Here is a 20,535-nt window from a genome sequence, read left to right as displayed (position 1 = left end):
TTTACTAGATCCTAGCTGGTTTTTCTCCTCAATGTTATGCGTCACTTCCTCTCTCTCTGTATTTAGACTGCTAGTAGTCATTAAACTTGCCCCACTCTTACATTCTTTTCTACAATACAGAAACAAAGGAGAAAACCTGATTAGAATTCTATTCTTTAAAAAAAAAAAAAAAGTACAGAAAAAGTTCCAAGAAAAAGTCATCAGGAAAAGTACATGGTTTTAAAAGCTGGAATTTTATGACATTACTGTGGTTCAAAGGCATGCTTCCTTCTTTTATTTTACGTTACATACTGAGAGCATTGACCTTTTGATAAATGGCATGTTACAAACATACAAGTTTATTTCTTACTTAGGCTGAGAGATAAATTGAATTTGTTTCATTAGAAAATTTGGGGGGGCAGGGCTGGTAAAATTTGCAAAATCAGCAAAGCCGTACTTATTCGTTTCAAGTAGAGAGGAAAACAAACCAGAATCCATGGAACTTTAAAAATTAATTAAAGATCTTATGTTATATCCCAGTGACAGATTTTAAAGTTAATTTTTGTACATGGGAAAGCAATTCTAAATATTGAGGGTACTGAACACTGTAAATAATAAAATAATTTAGTGAACCTGGGTGAACTTTTTTTAATAAAAGGAAATTTCATATACCGAAGTATTTTAGCTAATATAGGTAAGTACTGTTTTATGAAATTTATTATAGGCTGTGTGCTGTAGGGACATGTGTAAAAATAAATTTCTTAATATAGATTGCAGTCAAAAAAGTCTGAAACCCAGATAGTGAGTTTTCAATGTTCTGTAGATTGTCTGCAATCAGAAAATAGACTGTGCTTTTCCAACAATATTATTGTGTAACATACCATCACAAAATCAAAGTCATTAATGTATAGGTCATTGAATGTGGTGGTTTCCAATGTAGTTTTAATATTATACCTAGCATGTGATTAGTACTAAAGATTAAAACTAAAAGTGATGCTTTTCTCTTGGTGTCATTAAGAAAACCCAAATAAACCTTTATGTAGCTATTTCTGATGCTTGCTATTAAAGAAGCTTTTCTTTAAAAAACTTTTATATAATGAACTATACCAATTAAACTATATTAGTTAAAAGCTGCCTAAATATTTAATTTTGAGAATCACAATTTAAATTTTACAAAAGTATCCCTAAACTATCCTCTAGTTATCTATGTATATTAAAGTGCGTATTAAAATGAAGGCTCCAAACTAAGTTCCTATTTTTTAGATACTAATAGGATTCATATTCCAATCAAGTCTTATTTCTCATCCTAACAACAGCAGTAGCTCCATTTTAACCCAATCACCACGGTTAATAAAGTTTTTTGGAAGAAATTATTGTGAAGCAAAAGGATAAATCTAAACTTGCTATCAGCCTACTAGGAATTTCCAAGTAATGACAAAGGCTCATACTGCACTGGAAAAATAACTGGCAAGGCAGTTATGATGAGAATTCTGGTGCTCGGCGCCCCCTAGTGACAGATCTCTGCGTATACTCCTCCCTCGACTGCCTACTCATTTTGGGGCTCTAAGCACTATACTGTAAGCTCAGCACACAGATCTGCATAAAAATATAAGTCCTACTCCCAAGAAACTGAAGTGAAAAAAGATATACCCATGGGGGGCTTTTTTAGGCTAGAATCAAGCAAGAGGGGGAAAAATATTATGGGGCAAAAAGAAAGAATCTCTAAAGAAATAGGAAATGCACAGTAATGCTGGCTGGGATTTGCTCTGGCTTCAGCCAAGAATCTTTCCTATCACAAACTTCTCAAACACAGGACAGAAAATGAGCAGCTTTGATAAGCAGTCACTTTGTGGTACACTTTACATCATTTTATTAAAACATCTGAAATTATCTCAAGAATTCTCCAAATAGGAAGTTCCTTCACGAAAACAAGCTATTAATACAAGTCTAACATAATCTGTGACTTCCCTGGTGGCTCAGATGGTAAAGCGTCTGCCTGCAATATGGGAGACCCAGGCTTGATCCCTGGGTTGGGAAGATCTCCTGGAGAAGGAAATGGCAACCCACTCCAGTATTCCTGCCTGGAGAATCCCAGGGATGGAGGAGCCTGGTAGGCTACACTCCATAGGGTTGCAAAGAGTCGGACACGACTGAGCAACTTCACTTCAACATAATCTGTAAATGAAATAAAATCTAAACGATTAACCTAACAAAGTCTCCAATGAAGTCTGGTTAAAGTAATTAACAACATTAACTAATTAACATTAGTAAGTAACAGGTCTCTCTTAAGCTAAATAGTGAGTGCTCAGATACTTATTTTACTATTTAAATTGCAACTTAAGTGGTACATACATACATTATGAACAGTGTTTCTGTGTTACGCTATGTTTGAAAACACAACAGGTAAAAAGTCAAAAAAGCATCACACAGATGCTGGGTGGTTGTGGAGCCTGGCCTCTTCTGTCCACCCTGGCTGTACAGTGGGTTTTGGCACTTCCGGTCGTAATCTGAGAACTGGAGCACTATCTACTGTCCAACCTCTACAGATCCTCTGCAGAAAATGTAGTGTAATTCTGCTTCTAAGTATTTCCAAATGCCAACTGAAAAAAAAAAAAATTCTCTGGAAAACTGATTTTCTTTTCTCTCAGAATTGCCAACAGAAAGCAATAATAACTCAACCATCAGCCTGGACACAAACTACACTTTTTCCCAATCTGGATATCTAACACAGGGAAAGAAATTGTTTTCCCTATAAGGGAAAGAGATGAAGCAAAGAAACTCATACAGGACTTAGAGGACAGTGATAACTGTCAAAATGTAGCTATGTTCTTTCATCTGAAGAAGTTAAGAAGAAATTAAGAAGTAAAATTTCTTTCTCAAATGATCAAAGCAATGAAGATGAGAATGGAACAATAGCAGGCAGTTCAGGTTTAATATAAAAACTGTTAATTCTATCTATAGGATAAAAATGTCTGGAAACCTTACAGTACAGTAGGGAATAAGCAATTGTTGAAATAAGATCCAGAACTGTGGCAAGCAATCCTACCAAGATGAAATCCAACATCATACTTCCCTGCACATATTTCAGAATCACTACAGTACACACTGGGAAGAGCTACTTCACCTCAAAGTGGGTAACATCAGAAACAAGGGGCACCTGTAGGGGATGCATGTACGGTGTTCATGGAGTATCGTCTGTCTGTCTGATGTTTTCACTCTCATTAAAAGGAATTCAGTGACATAAGCCATCTTTCCCTCTTTCTTTAGATTCCAAATTCCTTAACTAGTCATTCTTCATTTAATGTGTACCTGAATAATCTGAATAACTTTATTTTAAAGGAAACAATGTGTGTGGAATCTATGACAAAGGAGGTATACAATGGAGAAAAGACAGTCTCATAAATAATTGGTGCTGGGAAAATTTGACAGCTACATATAAAACAATGAGATTAGAACATCCCCTCACACCATATACTAAAATAAACTCAAAAAGGATTTGAGACCTAGATTTAAAACCTGAAATCATAAAACTCCTAGAAGAGAACACAAGCAGAATATTCTTTGACATAAATCAGATCAATGGTGTTCTGGATTTGCCTCCTAAGACAAAAGAAATAAAAAGCAAAAATAAACCAATGGGACTGAATTAAATTTAAGGTTTTTGCATAGCAAAGGAAATCACTGCTAAAACAAAAAGATAACCCACTGAGTGGGAGAAAATATTTGCAAATGATATGATCAATAGGGGGTCAATATCTCAAGCATATAAACAGTGCATACAACTCAGTATCAAAAACAAAGAACCCAATTGAAAATTGGGCAGAAGACCTGAATAGACATTTTTCCAAAGAAGACATACAAATGGCTAACAGGTACATGAAAAGATGCTCAATTATGCTCAATTTCCCTCATAATAGCTAATTATGAGGAAATGCAAATAAAAACCACATTGAGATATCACCTAATGTTTCTCGGAATGAAAGGTGAAAGTGAAAGTCGCTCATGTCCGACTCTTTGTGACCCCATGGACTGTACAGTGAATCCTCCAGGCCAGAATACCGTGGTGGGTAGCCGTTCCCTTCTCCAGGGGATCTTCCCAACTCAGGGATTGAACCCAGGTCTCCTGCATTAACGGCAGATTCTTTACCAGCTGAGCTACCAGGGAAGCCCCTTTGTCAGACTGGCTATCATCAAAAAGTTTACAAGTAACAAATGTTGTCAACGATGTAGAGAAAAGGGAACCCCCATACACTGTTGGTGGGAATGTAAATTGGTTCAGCCACTGTGGAGAACACTATGGAAGCTCATCAAAAAACTATAAATAGAACTACCATGTGATCCAGTAATCCCATTCCTGGGACTTATTTGAAGAAAACGAAAACACTAATTTGAAAAAATACATGCATCCCAATGTTTGCAGCAGAATTATTTACAATAGCCAAGGTATGGAAGCAACCTAAATGTCCATCAATAGATGAATGGCTGAAGAAGAGGCAGTATACAACTAAAAATGAAAAAATAATGAAATTGTCCTATTTGCAAAAACATGGATGGTCCTACGAGTGTAATGCTAGTGAAATAACTCAGAACAAGACAAACACTTTATGTTATCACTTATGTGTGGAATCTAAACAATGAAACGAATGCATGTAACAAAATATCAATAGACACAGATTCACAAATAGTAGTCACCACTGGAGAGAGGGAAGGGGCAACACAGGGATATGGGATTAAAACAGGTAAGCAACAAAGATATATTGTACAGCACAGGGAAACAAAGCTAATATTTTATAATATTAAATGGGAGTATAATTCTTAAAAGTTTTGAATCACTGTGTTGTACACCTGAAACCAATGTAATATTGTAAATCAACTATTCTTCCAATAAAAGAATGTGTATTGAGTGACTGAGTGAGTGAGTGAGTGAAGTCGCTCAGTCGTGTCCGACTCTGCAACCCAGTGGACTGTAGCCCACCAGGCTCCTCTGTCTGTGGGATTCTCCAGGCAAGAATACTGGAGTGGGTTACCGTTTCCCTCTCCAGGGGATCTTCCCGACTCAGGGATCGAACCCAGGTCTCCCGCATTGCAGGCAGACACTCTAACCTCTGAGCCAAGAAGTTACTGGCATTATATGTTTTCACTAGGTTAGGGTAAAGTACATGTAATTTACTGTTTTTCAGCTTTTTCTTTCATTAAATATTACTTTCCTTGTAAAAGAAGAGAATTTGTTTCACTGTTTTAATACTGAATGAATTTGTATATAAAGGAACCTAATTATTAACACACAGATATTTTTACCAAAGGGTGGAAGAAAGAAAGAAATGAATAAATTAATGCACTAGTAGCACAGAGCTATCTGAATCCTATATGGGTAGAAACGCTTCCATCTCCTGAGTATTATTTAACATGTTTCTTTAGTGAAATCTTTTATACAGGATTCCAAAGTAGATTAGCAACAAACATTATAGGTTACTTTATAGAAATATAAAAAAGAGTAAGAAAATTTTAAAAATGATATTATAGATGACTTTAATATATGCCTTTAACTTCTATTTAAGTTCATATCTACTTGCTTAGTACTACTGAAATAAAAGTGCAATTCTGAGAATACCATATACTGTATCAGCCTGGAGGCCTGAGAGAGGAGAATGAAAGGTAAGCTTAGAAAGAAAAACTAGATGCCTATTTTGTAAGATGACAGAATTTCACTCCAAAAATTTTATTATTTGTTATTATAATAAGATCACACAAGTAACTCAAAAATGTTTATGTTAATTTTTTAATTATCATAAAATATTTAGACCCAGAGAAAAATGTGGGATACATGACTATCTAGATTTAGAAATACTTCCAAGGGCATTCCAAGAACATTAAGTGAAATGATAATGAAGCCAACAGAATGTTCCAATAATACTGTTTATTCCCTAATCTACTTAAATTTAATTTTAAGCCATTAGGATTTTCTAAGTATTCTAAATTCAGCAAATATTTATTAATCATCTACCAAGTGCCACACAATGTATTAGGAATTTGAGCTGTAGAAAAAAAACCTGATCTTTTTCCTCACAAAGGATTAAATAAGCAATATATAAAAAAGGTGATCTGCTCTGCCTTGAAGATTAGGGAAGGCTTCAGATAGGAGATGAAACTTCATCTGAGACCTAAAACAAGCCAGGTAGACAAGCGAGGGAAGATACTCAAATGAGGGACACGGCAGAAACCAAGACAGAGGGTAAGAGACTGCTCAGCACCTCCTGGGACTTGTAAATTCTTCATGGTTACGGTAAGGGGACAGGCAAAGTACAGATGGGACCTGACTTTAGACAGAGATAGAAGTCAGGTCAAGTAGGGGTTTGTGCCCCAGTTAGGTTTTGTCAAAGTCACATTCCAACAGAAAATGAGTACCAACGTATTCCTTGGATTGTATTCATCTACAATCCAAATGTCACTCCATCTAATGAACCCCCTCCCTGAAATATGGAGGGAATAATATCTAAGTCCTTTCAGCCTCCTGCAGCTAGCTACATTTTTCGAAAATAATCACTAGAGCATTAAGCAGTAATAAGATTCAACAGAAGTACATGCACTAAACCATTTATTTACCAAGCTTCCCTTGAATTCAGTTGAAATAAAGCAAGTCAACTATTTGAAGAAACTGACTTAGCATTAAAACCACAAGGTAGAAACATTTTAGACTGCAATGGCAACAGACTTTTGGTAACTAATGATTTTTTTGACTATAAATACAGAAATTTGTGTAGTTTAGAAAAGTTCTATTTTAAGTGATTAATGTTCTTGAAATAACCAAGTATTTTTACAAAAATTTTTAAATGTTATTTCCCACTGGGATGCCAATTCAAGTCTTTTGAGAACTCTCTGCCTCAGAATGCTATGAAGTCATTTTTCTAACTAGAAGATTTAATAAAGCCTTAATGTACTTACCAGAAAGCCAGAAATGTTTTCCTAATTTCAAACACTCACCAAAAACTAACATTTCCAAACAATTATATTTTGTCACAGTGAAGCACAAGTGCACAAAGATAAACAAAATAACATTGTTCTGCTTTTCCTCTAAAGTGCTGTATTTTTCAGGAGATAGACAGTTTTTGTCAGTGTCAGTAAAAGTGACTGTTTTCAGATTAAGCAGCTGGCATGTAATCAATAGTTATCACTGGCCTTCTGGACATTCCACATATCCAAATACTAATTCTGAGTATGGGTTCTGCTATTATCTCTCCAGGGCAAGAAGACAAAAAGGCTCAAATGTGCTTCTCTTGACAAAAGATTAAAAAAAAAAAAAATTAAAACAGTACTCTATTTTAAAATGTTACAAACAATTCAATTTTCTACCTTCCAAAAACTGTTAATTGCATTTCAGCATCTTATTAGCGACCTTGAGTCACAAACCACTTGGGATAGTTTGCGTAGAAAATCTGTCATCTTCTTTATTGTAACATAGAGCTTTCACTCGTTTACTTTTAAGAGAGAATAAGAGAAGTTTAGGTTTCTTTAATTATAGCATAATGTTCTTCAAAAAAAGTCTAAAGATTTATAATAAGTAAACCTTGAAATACCCACCATCATTAATCATTTGAAGAATCTTGGGAGAATTTTATTTTTTACTTCTTTTCTCTTCTGCTATCTACAATGGAAAGGGCTCGTTTCACCAAAGAAAGCTCTGTAAGATGATGCCAACTCTCATTTGTCTGAGATAATTTGGGTTTCACTTTGGATAGGAGGCATAGCAAAAAAAAACCACCTTGTAACTATTCTCAATATACTGTGGCATACAGTATGGTGCTGAATTAAGCTTTTGTCAGTACTCAGTCCTAGCATGCTACATCAGGAATAAGAAAATGAGCTCTTTTTCTAACTATTTTCTTAAGTCAATTTATTCATAAAAATTGTGGCTACACATGAATGAACCACTATTGAGTATCCACAAAGAGCTATTTATTTGCAATTCAGAAGAGAAGTACCATACATAAATTGTAAATGATTGGTTTCTGTAACATACCTACTACAAGACTTAATCACCAAACTTGGAAGTCAAAAAAGTACAGTCATGGATTTCTGTCTGAAGATTATAGCTAATAAAGCTAATAGCCTGTTCACCAGTGATCACCATTAGAAAAGAAATTTTCTTTGGAATGCGATTCCAGTTGTTTTCCCAGTAATCATGATGACTTTATCCACTCACCCTACTTTGACAGGTGATCTGTAATTCATAAGCTTGTGTATTTATGAAACTTATTTTGTATACATTATACACTGGCATGACAACACTGTCCTTTATAAGCCAAAGTAAAAATTTTACACATCAGTGGACATGAGTTACTATATCACAGTGTGACTTATCAGCCAATGATTAGTTTCTGAAAGGTGAGAACTGAATTCATGTGTTAATTTGACTGGGCTAAGAGATGTCCAGACAGCTGGTAAAATATTTAGGCAGGTGTCTGTGAGGGGGGTTTTGAAGTGTTTGTCATTTCATTCAGTAGACTGAGTAAAGAAGATCCACCCTCAACAATGTGAATAGGCATCATCAAATTCCTAGAGGTTCCAAACAGAACAAAAGATGAAGGGAAGGGTGAATTCCCTCTCTCTGTTCTTGACATCCACATTCTCCTGCCCTTAAACTTCAGAGCTCTTAGTTCTTGGGTCTCTGGACTCTAGGATTATACCATCAGATCCCCTGGTGCTCTGACTTTCAGACCCTAACTGAATTACACCACTGGTTTTCCTAGTTATCCAGCTTGCAGACAGTAGATTACAGGACCTCTCAGCCTAGTACAGTCAGCACCTTTGCCATCTTTACCCTTATTCTATTTTATACCAATAATGAAAAAAATCAATAAAACATTGATGGTTAATAACTACTGCCTAGTTACTGTGTGCAAGGCACTGTCTGACAAGGATTCAACACTGATTATTTCATTTGATCCTTGTAACAATGCTATGATATTAGGAACATTTATAACTCTATTTCACAGATAAAGAAACTGAGGCACACAGAGATTAAAAATAACTTGTCTAAGATCACACTACCATAAATGATAAAGATGTGATTCAAATGTATGCACTCTGCTTCCAGATCTTGAATACAACCAATACGTCTCCCTCAGTAAATTAATGTCTTGTAAATTTAATATAACTGAAAGAAATCCATAGAAATAATATGAGTATGAAATCTTTCACTTTAAATGTCTAGAATATATTCTGCTGTATATCTGTGAAGGAAAATTAACGAAGTTAAAGAATATGTATAGAATAGAACTTTATCCATTAAGACTATGTCTACACAATGAGTTATATAATAAGAAAGATTTTAACGTTTTCTTTCTAAGATTAGAATCCTCAATTAAAACGTTTTTACGTATTCTTTATATGCAAGTGCTTTTAAAGAATACATTATACACACAAGCAGAAGACTTACTATACTACACAGTTTGATTTAACAAACTTTCATTGCTCTCCTACTATGCACTATAATACAAATTAGATATTTAAATATAGTTAAAACATGAACTCTAAACATAGTAAGCCTGCATATAAGTGAAATATATATAATAGAAAACAACAATGTGATAAAGAGATTTGAGCTGGAATGGTTTGTTCTGCCCGAGGGAGGGGAGAAAGAAAAGTAAGGCTTCCAGAAGACGTAACGGTCTCAGTTAGCACTTAAATGAAATGGCCAGAAATATAGGTGATAAAGGTCATCTTAGGGATCTTGGACAGAGAAAATAGTATGTGTGAAGGCACAAAAACACAGCAAGTTGAGAGATTTCAGTAGGCGATATGGCTACAGCACAAAATTCAAGACAGGAAGTGGAAAGTGATGAGCTGGAATATTAGCTAAACCAGGAAACCCCATTAGAAATACTCAGACATGTATGTAATGAGGATCCACTGAAGGGATCGGAGGACTAACAAGCCCTCCTCCACCCATTCCTGAGTTGGGTTTTACCCCAAAAGTAATTATTTAATGACAGTATTTCCCTAAATGTTGTAGTGCAACACCTCCCGGCCCCACCTAAAAAGAAAGTTACTTTAAAAAAAATAAAAGGTATTGCAGTTTCGAATTACCAAAGACTGGACGAAGACAAACATTACATACCTTAATGATGCAATAAACCTTGAAATCAGCAGAATTACCTTACTTTTCATTTCTTAGTGGCATGAAATTATCAAATATTATAATAATATTTCATTTTGTTGAAACAATCTGTAATTATTATAATTTAGTTCTAGATCAAATCTTAAAACGGTTTAAATTCAAACTACTATAAAAGCATAACAATTAGAAAGAGAAGGAAATCTAATACATTTGACTTCAAGCTTTATTTCCCATTTAAAGGCAATTGAGAGTTTAAATTAGGAACTAATATACAATATAAAAACATTTATTATTTACAAAGTGCTCTACATTTTCAAACTCCTTCACAGTTATTATTTTATTTAAAAAGTTTATTATGGAGGTGTAATTTCTTTCATGAAATTAAAGGAGCAGAGACAAAAAGGCAGGCACAGCAGGAGTCGGAGTAGCCTTTCTTACTTTACAGATAAATCATCTAAGGTCAAGCATGGAAAGTACATGAAATGATATCCCACATCTGTTCTCTAAGATACATGTAAGACACTCAGGTTTGAGATAGTTCAATAAAAGTAACAGGCTTCAATCTGGCTCTCCTGACAAGGAGACAATTTAAAAACAAATTTTTAAAGATAGTATTAAAAAACAAAAAAACAAAAAAAAATAAGCAAAAAACAAACCTTAAAATCTCACATCTTTAGAGCTGAATTGATGATAGTGAGGGAAGTCCTACAGCAAACTTTGTTATAACTATTTGGAATGCCAGCGTAACCCACTTCATGGAGACAAACTTTATACATGTGACAGTCAGCTTATTACAAGAGAATCCCAGCATCAACAAAGATATAGATACAGATGTTGTAATCATACTGGAGGGTGAAGACATAAAACTAAAGACTAACATCTCCATTCCTAGGTTAGATCAAGCAAGACCACGATTAAATCACAGTTCAAGATGCCCAATAACCACGTGAAAAGTCTTAGAACCAATAGTAATTAGGTAAAACTGAATCATAAAACTGATGGTGTTTTCCTCTTTGTACTGGCAGCTAAAAGCTTAAATTTTATAGCAAATGAATAAGAGGTAAGTAAACTCATTCTTGTCTTTCCTTTCATTGTCTCATTTTCTGCCCTTACTCCTTTATTTAATTTGAATGAATTGTGTAAACTTTCTTAAATCCTTTCTGAAACAAGAGAGAATTTAAACTAGCTAGCTAAACAAACAGTAACCAAAAAATGAAAACGGAAACATTACCTTTTCATCAAAATTACAATCAAGTCTTCTAATTAACACGATGAAAGCGCCAGATGAATTATCTCTTACTGGCGGAGGCACTATGGGTTCACAGGCATTCTCTGGTTTTGAGTTAATCAAAAATCCCTAAAAAAAGAATTAGCAGTAAGTTTTCTCTCTGTTAAACTAAAAATAAAAAAAAGGAATTCAACTCACTTCTATAAACACCTTTTGAATTTGCTCCCCATGTTTTGCATTACACTAGATGAATTGTCTGGCAACTGCAACAGTCTCTACCTGCACGGTGCTCACAATCCCAGAACTACGGAAGGAGTATTGGGTTTCCTAAGCATTTTTTTTATTCCATTTTTACTATTAAACTAAAAAAAAAAATAAAATCACACATAAGTCCATCATCCCAGAGACAACCACTGTTAGCATTTTGATATATTTTCCAACAATGATTCACATTTCTAAATCAAGTGAATACTTTTAAAAAAGTACCTACTGATTTTCTTTCATTAAACAATGAAAATGCACAGCATTTCTGGGAACTTATTCTATAGAATCACTAGACTGGGTATATAAAGGTGTATGTAGAAAGATGTTCCCTCTTACATTGCTTTTAACCAGAAATCATGCTCATCAATATGGCAGCCATTTAAGAAATTATAATATATTCTTTCAGTGGAAAATAACAGAATCACTAAAAGGAATAAGGTAAATCTATACATATTAAACTGAAAAGGCATTCACAAAATAATTAACAATTAAAAAAAAAAAAGTAACAGCAAGTTGCTCTCCCAAAAATACAGAATGGTTTGACATCTGAAATGTATTAATATAAAATGTTATATTAATAGTTTAAAACAGAAAAACCAAAATCAACAGATATAAAACACTGAATAAACACATAAAGATATTATCAAAGTCTTCAAATTCATTTATAAGAAATGAGTAATTTTGTAACTTTATCAACAAAGGTCCGTCTAGTCAAAGCTATAGCTTTTCCAGTAGTCATGTATGGATGTGAGAGTTGGACCATAAAGAAAGCTGAGCGCTGAAGAATTGATGCTTTTGAACTGTGGTGTCGGAGAAGACTCTTGAGAGTCCCTTGGACTGCAAGGAGATCCAACCAGTCCATCCTAAAGGAAATCAGTCCTGAATATTCACTGGAAGGACTGATGCCGAAGCTGAAACTCCAATACTTTGGCCATCTGATGCGAAGAACTGATTCATTTGAAAAGACCCTGATGCTGAGAAAGACTGAAGGCAGGAGGACAAGGGACAACAGAGGGTTAGATAGTTGGATGGCATCACTGATGCAATGGACATGAGTGTAAGTAGGCTCCAGGGGTTGGCGATGGACAGGGAGGCCTGGCGTGCTGCAGTCCATGGGGCCTCAGGGTCGGACACGACTGAGCGACTGAACTGAACTGAACAATTAAGGCTGTGACACAGTGTCTTAAAACAGTCCCGTATGGTACATGAACTGGTCACACCAACCATCTATTCTACAGGATTTGGTAACTTCTCCTGCCTTAAACGAATTGCCTGGCTTGTGATAGAGAATGCTTTTGCACATGTTTCAGGAATAAAATACAGCATACCTTCACTCACTCAAAGAATAACTCCTTTTCTTGACTCCATAAAGCACTTGGTTTTTACTTTGCAAGGAAACAGAACTGTGGTTATCCTCCCAACAAAGAATATTTACTTTATTCATATTAAATTTGCTCCCTGCTGCCTTTCCTGTGCCTTTCTGCACACAAACTAACTTTATGCCTTATAGCCAAATCACATAGCGCAGTTCTTTTCAAGACACTTATAACAGCAATTAAACTCAAGCCATGTGGCAGCAACAGGGTATATAACTCAACTGAAGTGAAGACAACATGAACAGCTATGACCAAATTTCCTGTGAGGACAAGTCCATCATGATCGCCATCTAGCGGATAACAAGTGAAAGATACATCCCAATTTCAGATAAATTAAAACATGGGTTAATAAAGTGTGTCTTGGAATCAATATAGGACTTAGAATCTTAGCATCAATATATAAACATGGGGCTTCCCTGGTGACCCATATAGTAAAGAGTCTGCCTGCAGTGTGGAAGACCCGGGTTCAATCCCTGGGTCGGGAAGATCCCCTAGAGAAGGAAATGGCAACCCACTCTGGTATCCTTTCCTGGAAAATTCCATGGATGGAGCCTGGCAGGCTAAAGTCCATGGGTTCGCAAAGAGATGGAAATGACTGAGCAACTTCACTTTAGAATCAATAAATATATAATATGTACAGGAACACAAAAAGGTCTACAAGTGGAACCAGGAAAAGGCTTTTGCTTTTTAATCATTTCTGTATTGATGAATCTGTTATGTATTATTTTGTATATGTATTATTATGTGTATATTATTATGTATTATTTTTAGACATAAGAAAACTTACAAAACTTAAATACACATAAGCTAAAAAAAATTTTTTTTAATCTATCTGCATTAATGGAAACTGAAGCCTAAAAAGAAAAAAAATAGGTTTTTGTTTCGTTTTGTTTGGGGGAGGGCGGGGCACATGGCTCATGGGGTCTTTCCTAACCAAGGATCAAACCAGAATACCTGGCAGTGAAGCACACACTGAGCCACCAGGGAATTCCCCAAAACAGGTCTTAAAATTATTAAATATTATTTTTCCTGTAGACTATGCTAAAAACAGTAACTTGATAAAATAGCCTACCAGTTCCTATCCTTCCCCCAGATATGTCACTTAAAACAGTGAAAATTTATTTTGTTTCATCCACAAAGTCTACAAGGCAGTGTAATGGATTTTGCCAATTAATTTAGCAGAACTCTCTAGTCCCTTAGAGTGGCCAAGAAGGTGCTGCTTTATTCCAGGTCCACATGCCTCAAGTTTCCCTCCACAGCCAATTCCTTTTTATTAAAAGGATGCTTGCTCTGCAATCAAGGATCCTCCTTATCCCTATTTACTGATGGGGCAGTTTACACCAATGTGTAGGAAGCCCAAGAAAACTACCAATGTCGAGGAGACTCAGAGAGGATGCCCATCTTTCTTACCATTGTTGCTGTAATTCTCTAATGATGAAACAAAGAGGCAGGACAAAAATAGTGCTTTCAGACTGGCACCTCAGTATCATCAAATGCATAACAGAATAGGTTTGTGGTATATATATTTATGGATTTTTAAAAAAGCTTTTATGGCAATACATGAAGCAGAGTGCACAAAAGATGGTTTTTCAGCTTGATGAGTGTTCTCAAACTGAACATACCTGTATCAGGAAACAGATATTAACAGCCCTCCAGGAGCTCCCTTCATCATCCCTGTCAGTCACTACCACCCCCCACCCCCCATCCAATCAGCAATGTCACTACATGGACTTTGAAGAGCTTAGATCAGATTTTGCCTAATTTTATACTTAACATAAACAGAATCAGACATACAGCAGATTCTCTTTTAGACTTCTCTCTCTCAGTACTGTATTTCTCAGACTCATCCCTGCTCTTCAGCAACCATACTGGTAAGATGTATTTGGCAGATCTTACATCTTCATTTCTCTACAGTATTACATGGTATGAATATACCAAAATGTATTCTTCTGATGAGCATTTGGGTAACTTATAGTAGGCACTATTACAAACAGTGCTGTTATAAACTTTCCAGTACAAGTGTTTTCATGAACACATGTGCACGATGTTTATGTGCAAAGAAGCAGCATAGGCTATCAAGCTGGATCACAGAGTTTCAAGCTCTAGTAAATACCACCAAGCAATTCATTTTTCCAAAGTGATCTGGGTTATCATGTTTTAACTGGAATATTCAAATAACCTAAACTTAAAAATCATACTGAATATAATTTTGTTTTACCACTTCCAAAGTATTTAGAACTGTGAAACTGCAGGGTAAGTGTTATGAGAGAATTACTTTGCTTGATAAGTTACACTGTTAATGAAGTCAAAAAGAGACAGATAATTTTAAAAAATGGTTTTATTTAAAACTGTTTCAGGCTGAAAAGCCTTAGACTTTCCTCCCCTCAGTCTGAACTGAATGGCAACTATACAATGAATAAAATTAAGAAGAGTATGTGTGTGTGCTCAGTATCTTTAGTCATGTCTAGCTCTTTGCAACCCTATGGACTGTAGTCCACCAGGCTCCTCTGTCCATGGGATTTTTCTGACAAGAATACTGGAGTGGGTTGCCATGCCCTCCTCCAGGGAATCTTCTTGACCTAGGGTAAGGAGAGGATAAGCAATGATAAATGTCAATAAAAGTGCTGAAAGCAAGGGAACAGAGCATCATTCCCTTTGTAAAAATATAAAAGTAAAAGCATGAAGAAAAAAAGTAGTGAGCTGTTTTGTTAGTGAATACCAGAAGTTATTAATAATTAATAACTGCAGTAATAGCAGGCAGTTAACATTTGTCGAGCCATGGCACCAAGCACTGTGTGTCAGGCACTATGCCCTTTAAATGCCCTAATTCATTTAATCTTCGCAATAACCCTATGGGGTAACTCCTATTGTTATATCCCTATTGTAAAGAGGAGGAAACTGAGTCTCAAAAGAGTTAGGTAATTTGTCTAAGGTTACACAGAGCAGGCAAGTAATCCCAGGAAGTCTGGGTCTAGCCCCTACATTCTCAACCACTCTGCCATTGTCCCCCTGCTGGACAGGAAAAAAAAAAAAAAAACAGGTGAAGAACAAAACGGGCAATAAGAAGAGAAATGCACATTTACAAAAATGAACAAATTGTTCGTTTAAAAGGCAGTTAATGTTGATTCCAAAATTTAATACAACCATTTCAAATGATAAAGATGTCAATGGAACCTGTCATAACTTTTACATTCAAACACAGACAAAAAGAGTCACACTGATCAATCAGACTTTATCAGCTAACATTTTCCTAATGTGTGACAGATTAATTTGTTTCTAGGATGTTAAAAAGATCCTCTGCTATTTTCTCTAATGCTTTGTTAGACCATTCTTCTAAAATCTACCAGTAACTTTCACATACAAGGTACATTTAATTCCCTTTTCACAAATTGCTGGACATTACTCTCCTCTTAGGCAGTAAAACACCCCTTAACTATTACGCATTATTTTAAGTTCAATAAGATAAAACAAAATAAAAACAACATGAAGTACAAATGCACAGATGAGAGAAAATTATCCTATGTGAGACAGTAACAGAAAAGGTGATGTTTCACTTGGTTCTTAAACTTTACTATAGTTCAATCTGGTGCCCAAACCTAAATATACTATTATAAGTGATCTGACCAATACAACAACAGACAGGAAATATCACACTTTAACCTTTTCTAGACACTATATGTCAATTGATGTGCCATAAAACCAAATTAGGTTTCTGACAAACACATTACAGTCCTTTCAACAAAACTTTGACATGCTGCTACTAAGCTATATTTCTTCTCTTTTCAGAACCTATCTTTTAAGACTTAAAGTGAAGTGAAGTCGCTCAGCTGTGTCCGACTCTTTGCGACCCCATGGACTGCAGCCTACGGCGCTCCTCTGTCCGCGGGATTTTCCAGGCAAGAGTACTGGAGTGGGGTGCCATTTCCTTCTCTAGAGGATCTTCCTGACCCAGGGATCGAACCCAGATCTCCCGTACTGTAGGCAGATGCTTTACCGTCTGAGCCACCAGGGCAGATTTAATTCTAGTATCAAATTCTTAAAAATAACAACATAATATATAAAAACGTAAAGATTGTTGCCTTGAGTTTTACTTAACATAGAAGTAGTCATTTGTCAGGATTTTGATTTTATAAATCTCAAGCTCCATGAGGAAAAGTCCACCTGGTACATGCTTCTCATTCAGCATGTAGAGATACTGCTTCACTCAGGGGATGTATTTTGACATTTTAGAAAACAAAATCACTGCGCCCTCTGGTGGACAATGCTTTTTAGTTAGTAACAGGTTGCATGCATACTGTTTCACCAGCATACCCACTCATACCATTATCATTCTTAAGAAAAATTTAAAATTGTCACTTCAGTCTGAACAAACAGGGATTTACACGGTGGAGTTAGCAGTAAACAATCCACTTGCCAGTGCAGGAGACATACTGAGACACAGGTTTGATCCCTGGGTCAGGAAAATCCCCTGGAGGAGGACATGGCAATCCGCTTAAGTATTCTTGCCTGGAGAACCTCCATGGACAGAGAAGCCTTGCAGGCTATAGTCCACAGAGTCGCAGACTTGGACATGACTGAAGCACACGTACGGTGAATCAACAAAGTGGAAAATTAAAAGCTCAAAAGACTGGTACACTTGTAGGACTTGATATATCCAACAAGATGGTTTCTTTAAAACAGGAATTTTAAGTGAATTGAGCTTACACTGTAATTACATGTGCTTTAAGACAGTCTTCTATATTGCCATATAATCAATACACATCAGTAAGGAATATTTATTCATATTTTATAGTCTGTAGTACTTGGCAAATCCTCTAACATAAAAGCTTTAAATGTGTTAATCAATTACAGAGTTCTTAACAAAATCTTTGATAATAAAAAGTTCAGAAACAAATACAGAAAGTAAATCTGTGAAAACTTAAAAGACAGAAAAGAAATTCTCCTTCAGTTTTACAAACAAAAGTGAATCCTGAGTAATATGTCATCATAGTGAAGTTAAGTCGCTCAGTCGTGTCCGACTCTTTGCGACCCCATAGACTGTAGCCTACCAGGCTCCTCTGTCCATGGGATTTTCCAGGCAATAGTACTGGAGTGGATTGCCATTTCCTTCTCCAGGGGATCTTCCCAAACCAGGGCTCAAACCCGGGTCTCCCGCATTGTAGACGGACGCTTTACTCTCTGAGCCACCAGGGAAGTCCTATATGTCATCATAACTGTTTGCAATTTGTTAATATCACAAGTCCGTCATGTGCTCAGTATCTAAGTCGCGTCCAACTCTTTACGACCCTATGGGCTGTGGCCTGCCAAACTCCTCTTTCTATGGGATTTCCCACGCAAGAATACTGGAGTGGGTAGTCATTTCCTTCTACAATAACTCAGTTATAGTTGAGCACAATCTAGTTAACTAAAGTTGAATATAATCTGGTTATCAGGCTGATTAAGGGGGTCAGAACTTAAAATTACTGATAGCAATGGTCAGATCCTAACTACTGAAATTGTTTCAGTATGCAGTATTCAAAGAGAATGGTGAATAGCAAGAAGGGGTGATGCAGGTACACAGATAAAAGTAGCGAGAAAATACAAAATAATAAGTGTTGGTGTCGGTATTGGATTTTCTGTTAATTTCAAAGATGATGATCACTGATTTCTTTATTAAATGAAATAAGAAATACAGTAAGTATGGGGAAAAAAATTATTTCACCATGGCAAACTCTAATTTAAAGAAGCATGATACTATCAATCTCTCCAAAGTGGTCAGAAGTTCATATACCAGCCATACACAAGAATACTTGGCTTCCCATTTCCTTGTCATCCATTGATAAGACTTTTTTTTTCCCCACTGATCTGACGAGTGTGAAATAACCTGTAATTATACTGTACGCAAGGAGATAATTTTAAAGCTATTCATTGCAACACTATAATAGCTAAAAACTGGCATCTTACATATCTACCAACAAAAGAATAAAAAAATAAATTGTAGCATAGTCATAAAATGAAGTACTATTCTTTGAAATGAATTAAGACTATATAATAACATGAATTTCAAATACATTGTAGGATGAAAAAGGCAAGTTTAAAAGCCTCATGAAACATATAAAAGCAGGCACAACAGTATTTATAAGGTAACATGTTTTATAACATTAAATGGGAAATTACACACAAATTTCAGGGTAATGATTATCTATGAGAGGGAAGATAAGGGAACCTAATTGGGAGGATAAAAAGATGTTTCAGTGATATTGGTAACACTTTATTTCTTCTTTAAAAAACGGTAAACTATTCACATCTAAGTAGTAGGTATGTTGGATATTCTATTGTTTCCCTACTCTATTCTGTTTCCAATATTTCATAATTTTTAAAATTAAGAGCAACCTAAAGTATAATGACACAAGGGATTGGTACATTATGGTATAATTCCAGTACTGCAATAAATTACAGAATTTCTAGTGATGCTATGAATACATATATTTTTACATGAAAAGATACCCATGATATTGGATATGTTATGATATTGCCAAATTTTAAGAAGTTGCAAAGTAATATATATAAATGGATGATTTGCAAATTCTTTTCACATCCTACATCATCTTAATTTTTATAGTGACCATATATTACTCTTATAACCAGAAAAATAGGTTTTCATGGGCAAAGAAATAAAAAAGTACCTTTAAGGTAATTACCAATTTTTACCATATCAAATTGATAAAGCCAGCAAGAAAATCTAAGGAAAACTATTAAGTGAACAGACAACAGAAATGCCCAGCAATGAAGCAGGGATGTATGTAGGCTGACTATGTTGATTTACAATATCAGAACCTAAGCCTCCTTTTATTTCCAAGGTGGCAAGAGAACAAACAGAACAATGTGGGTGGGTCCAAGGATGGTGGAAGAGACTAGGGCCCAAACTGTGGAGCAAAGGAAAAGAACCAAGGTTGGGTTTTACGAATTCCACATAAGATGGGTGAGATGCCATAGATGCACTCTTTTCAGGCCCTCCATTTTATGCTCTCTCCCAGCTGCCCCACATCTAAGTGATAAGCTACCATAATGAAATAATTCTTCATTATTTTCTATCTCTAATGAGATTCTATACTCCTTGATTCAGTAATACATGAATAAGCAATCATCACCTTTGAAATCAACAGGAAAAGGCTTATTTTATATGTTCAAAAGTCACTTAAGAAGCATTCTTTGAATATGATCGAAGTTTCTGCAATTGAAAATGCCTTTGTATTTTAGAATTCTCCTTTTATGTATAACCAGGTGGTTTTATTCCTTATTTTGATGGCCCTATTTCCTTATTTTTCCTTCAAAAAGGAAAGTCTGACCTCTGTTTTAGCCAACAAATTGAAGGTGACATTGCAACAGTTCATAGTTCTTAGGAGAGAGGCAGCCATGCACATTCAGCCTTAACCAAGACTTCTTCCTATCACAAAGCTGTCAAGTGTCTGGGAGGAAAAACATAGCAGCAGTCCTGAATCTCTCTTGAATATCTGCTACAAAGGAAGTCTCACAAACAATCACACATTTCCTTGCAATATTTGCATTTTCCTTCACAGCAAAAAAAAAAC

The 20,535-nt window shown here is 35.6% G+C and overlaps 1 protein-coding gene across 6 annotated transcripts in view; it reads right to left on the bottom strand.

The window, feature by feature from the left end:
* The window catches only part of RNF13 (ring finger protein 13), a 121,044-nt gene that overhangs the window by 63,745 nt on the left and 36,764 nt on the right, over positions 1-20,535 (bottom strand). For 4 of the 6 annotated variants that reach the window (XM_040234681.1, XM_040234713.1, XM_040234690.1 and 1 more), the window contains one exon: positions 11,328-11,453. The exons of the other annotated variants lie outside the window; for them this stretch is intronic. In XM_040234681.1, the coding sequence (XP_040090615.1) occupies positions 11,328-11,453 (126 nt within the window). The remainder of the gene's footprint in view (positions 1-11,327; positions 11,454-20,535) is intronic. 6 annotated transcript variants of the gene reach the window in all.

The sequence above is a fragment of the Oryx dammah genome, unplaced genomic scaffold (assembly GCF_014754425.2).
Source record: "Oryx dammah isolate SB20612 unplaced genomic scaffold, SCBI_Odam_1.1 HiC_scaffold_2, whole genome shotgun sequence".
In the NCBI taxonomy this organism is placed as follows: domain Eukaryota; kingdom Metazoa; phylum Chordata; class Mammalia; order Artiodactyla; family Bovidae; genus Oryx; species Oryx dammah.
Note: the sequence above shows the minus strand (reverse complement) of the source record. Positions and strands in the feature narration are given on the sequence as shown.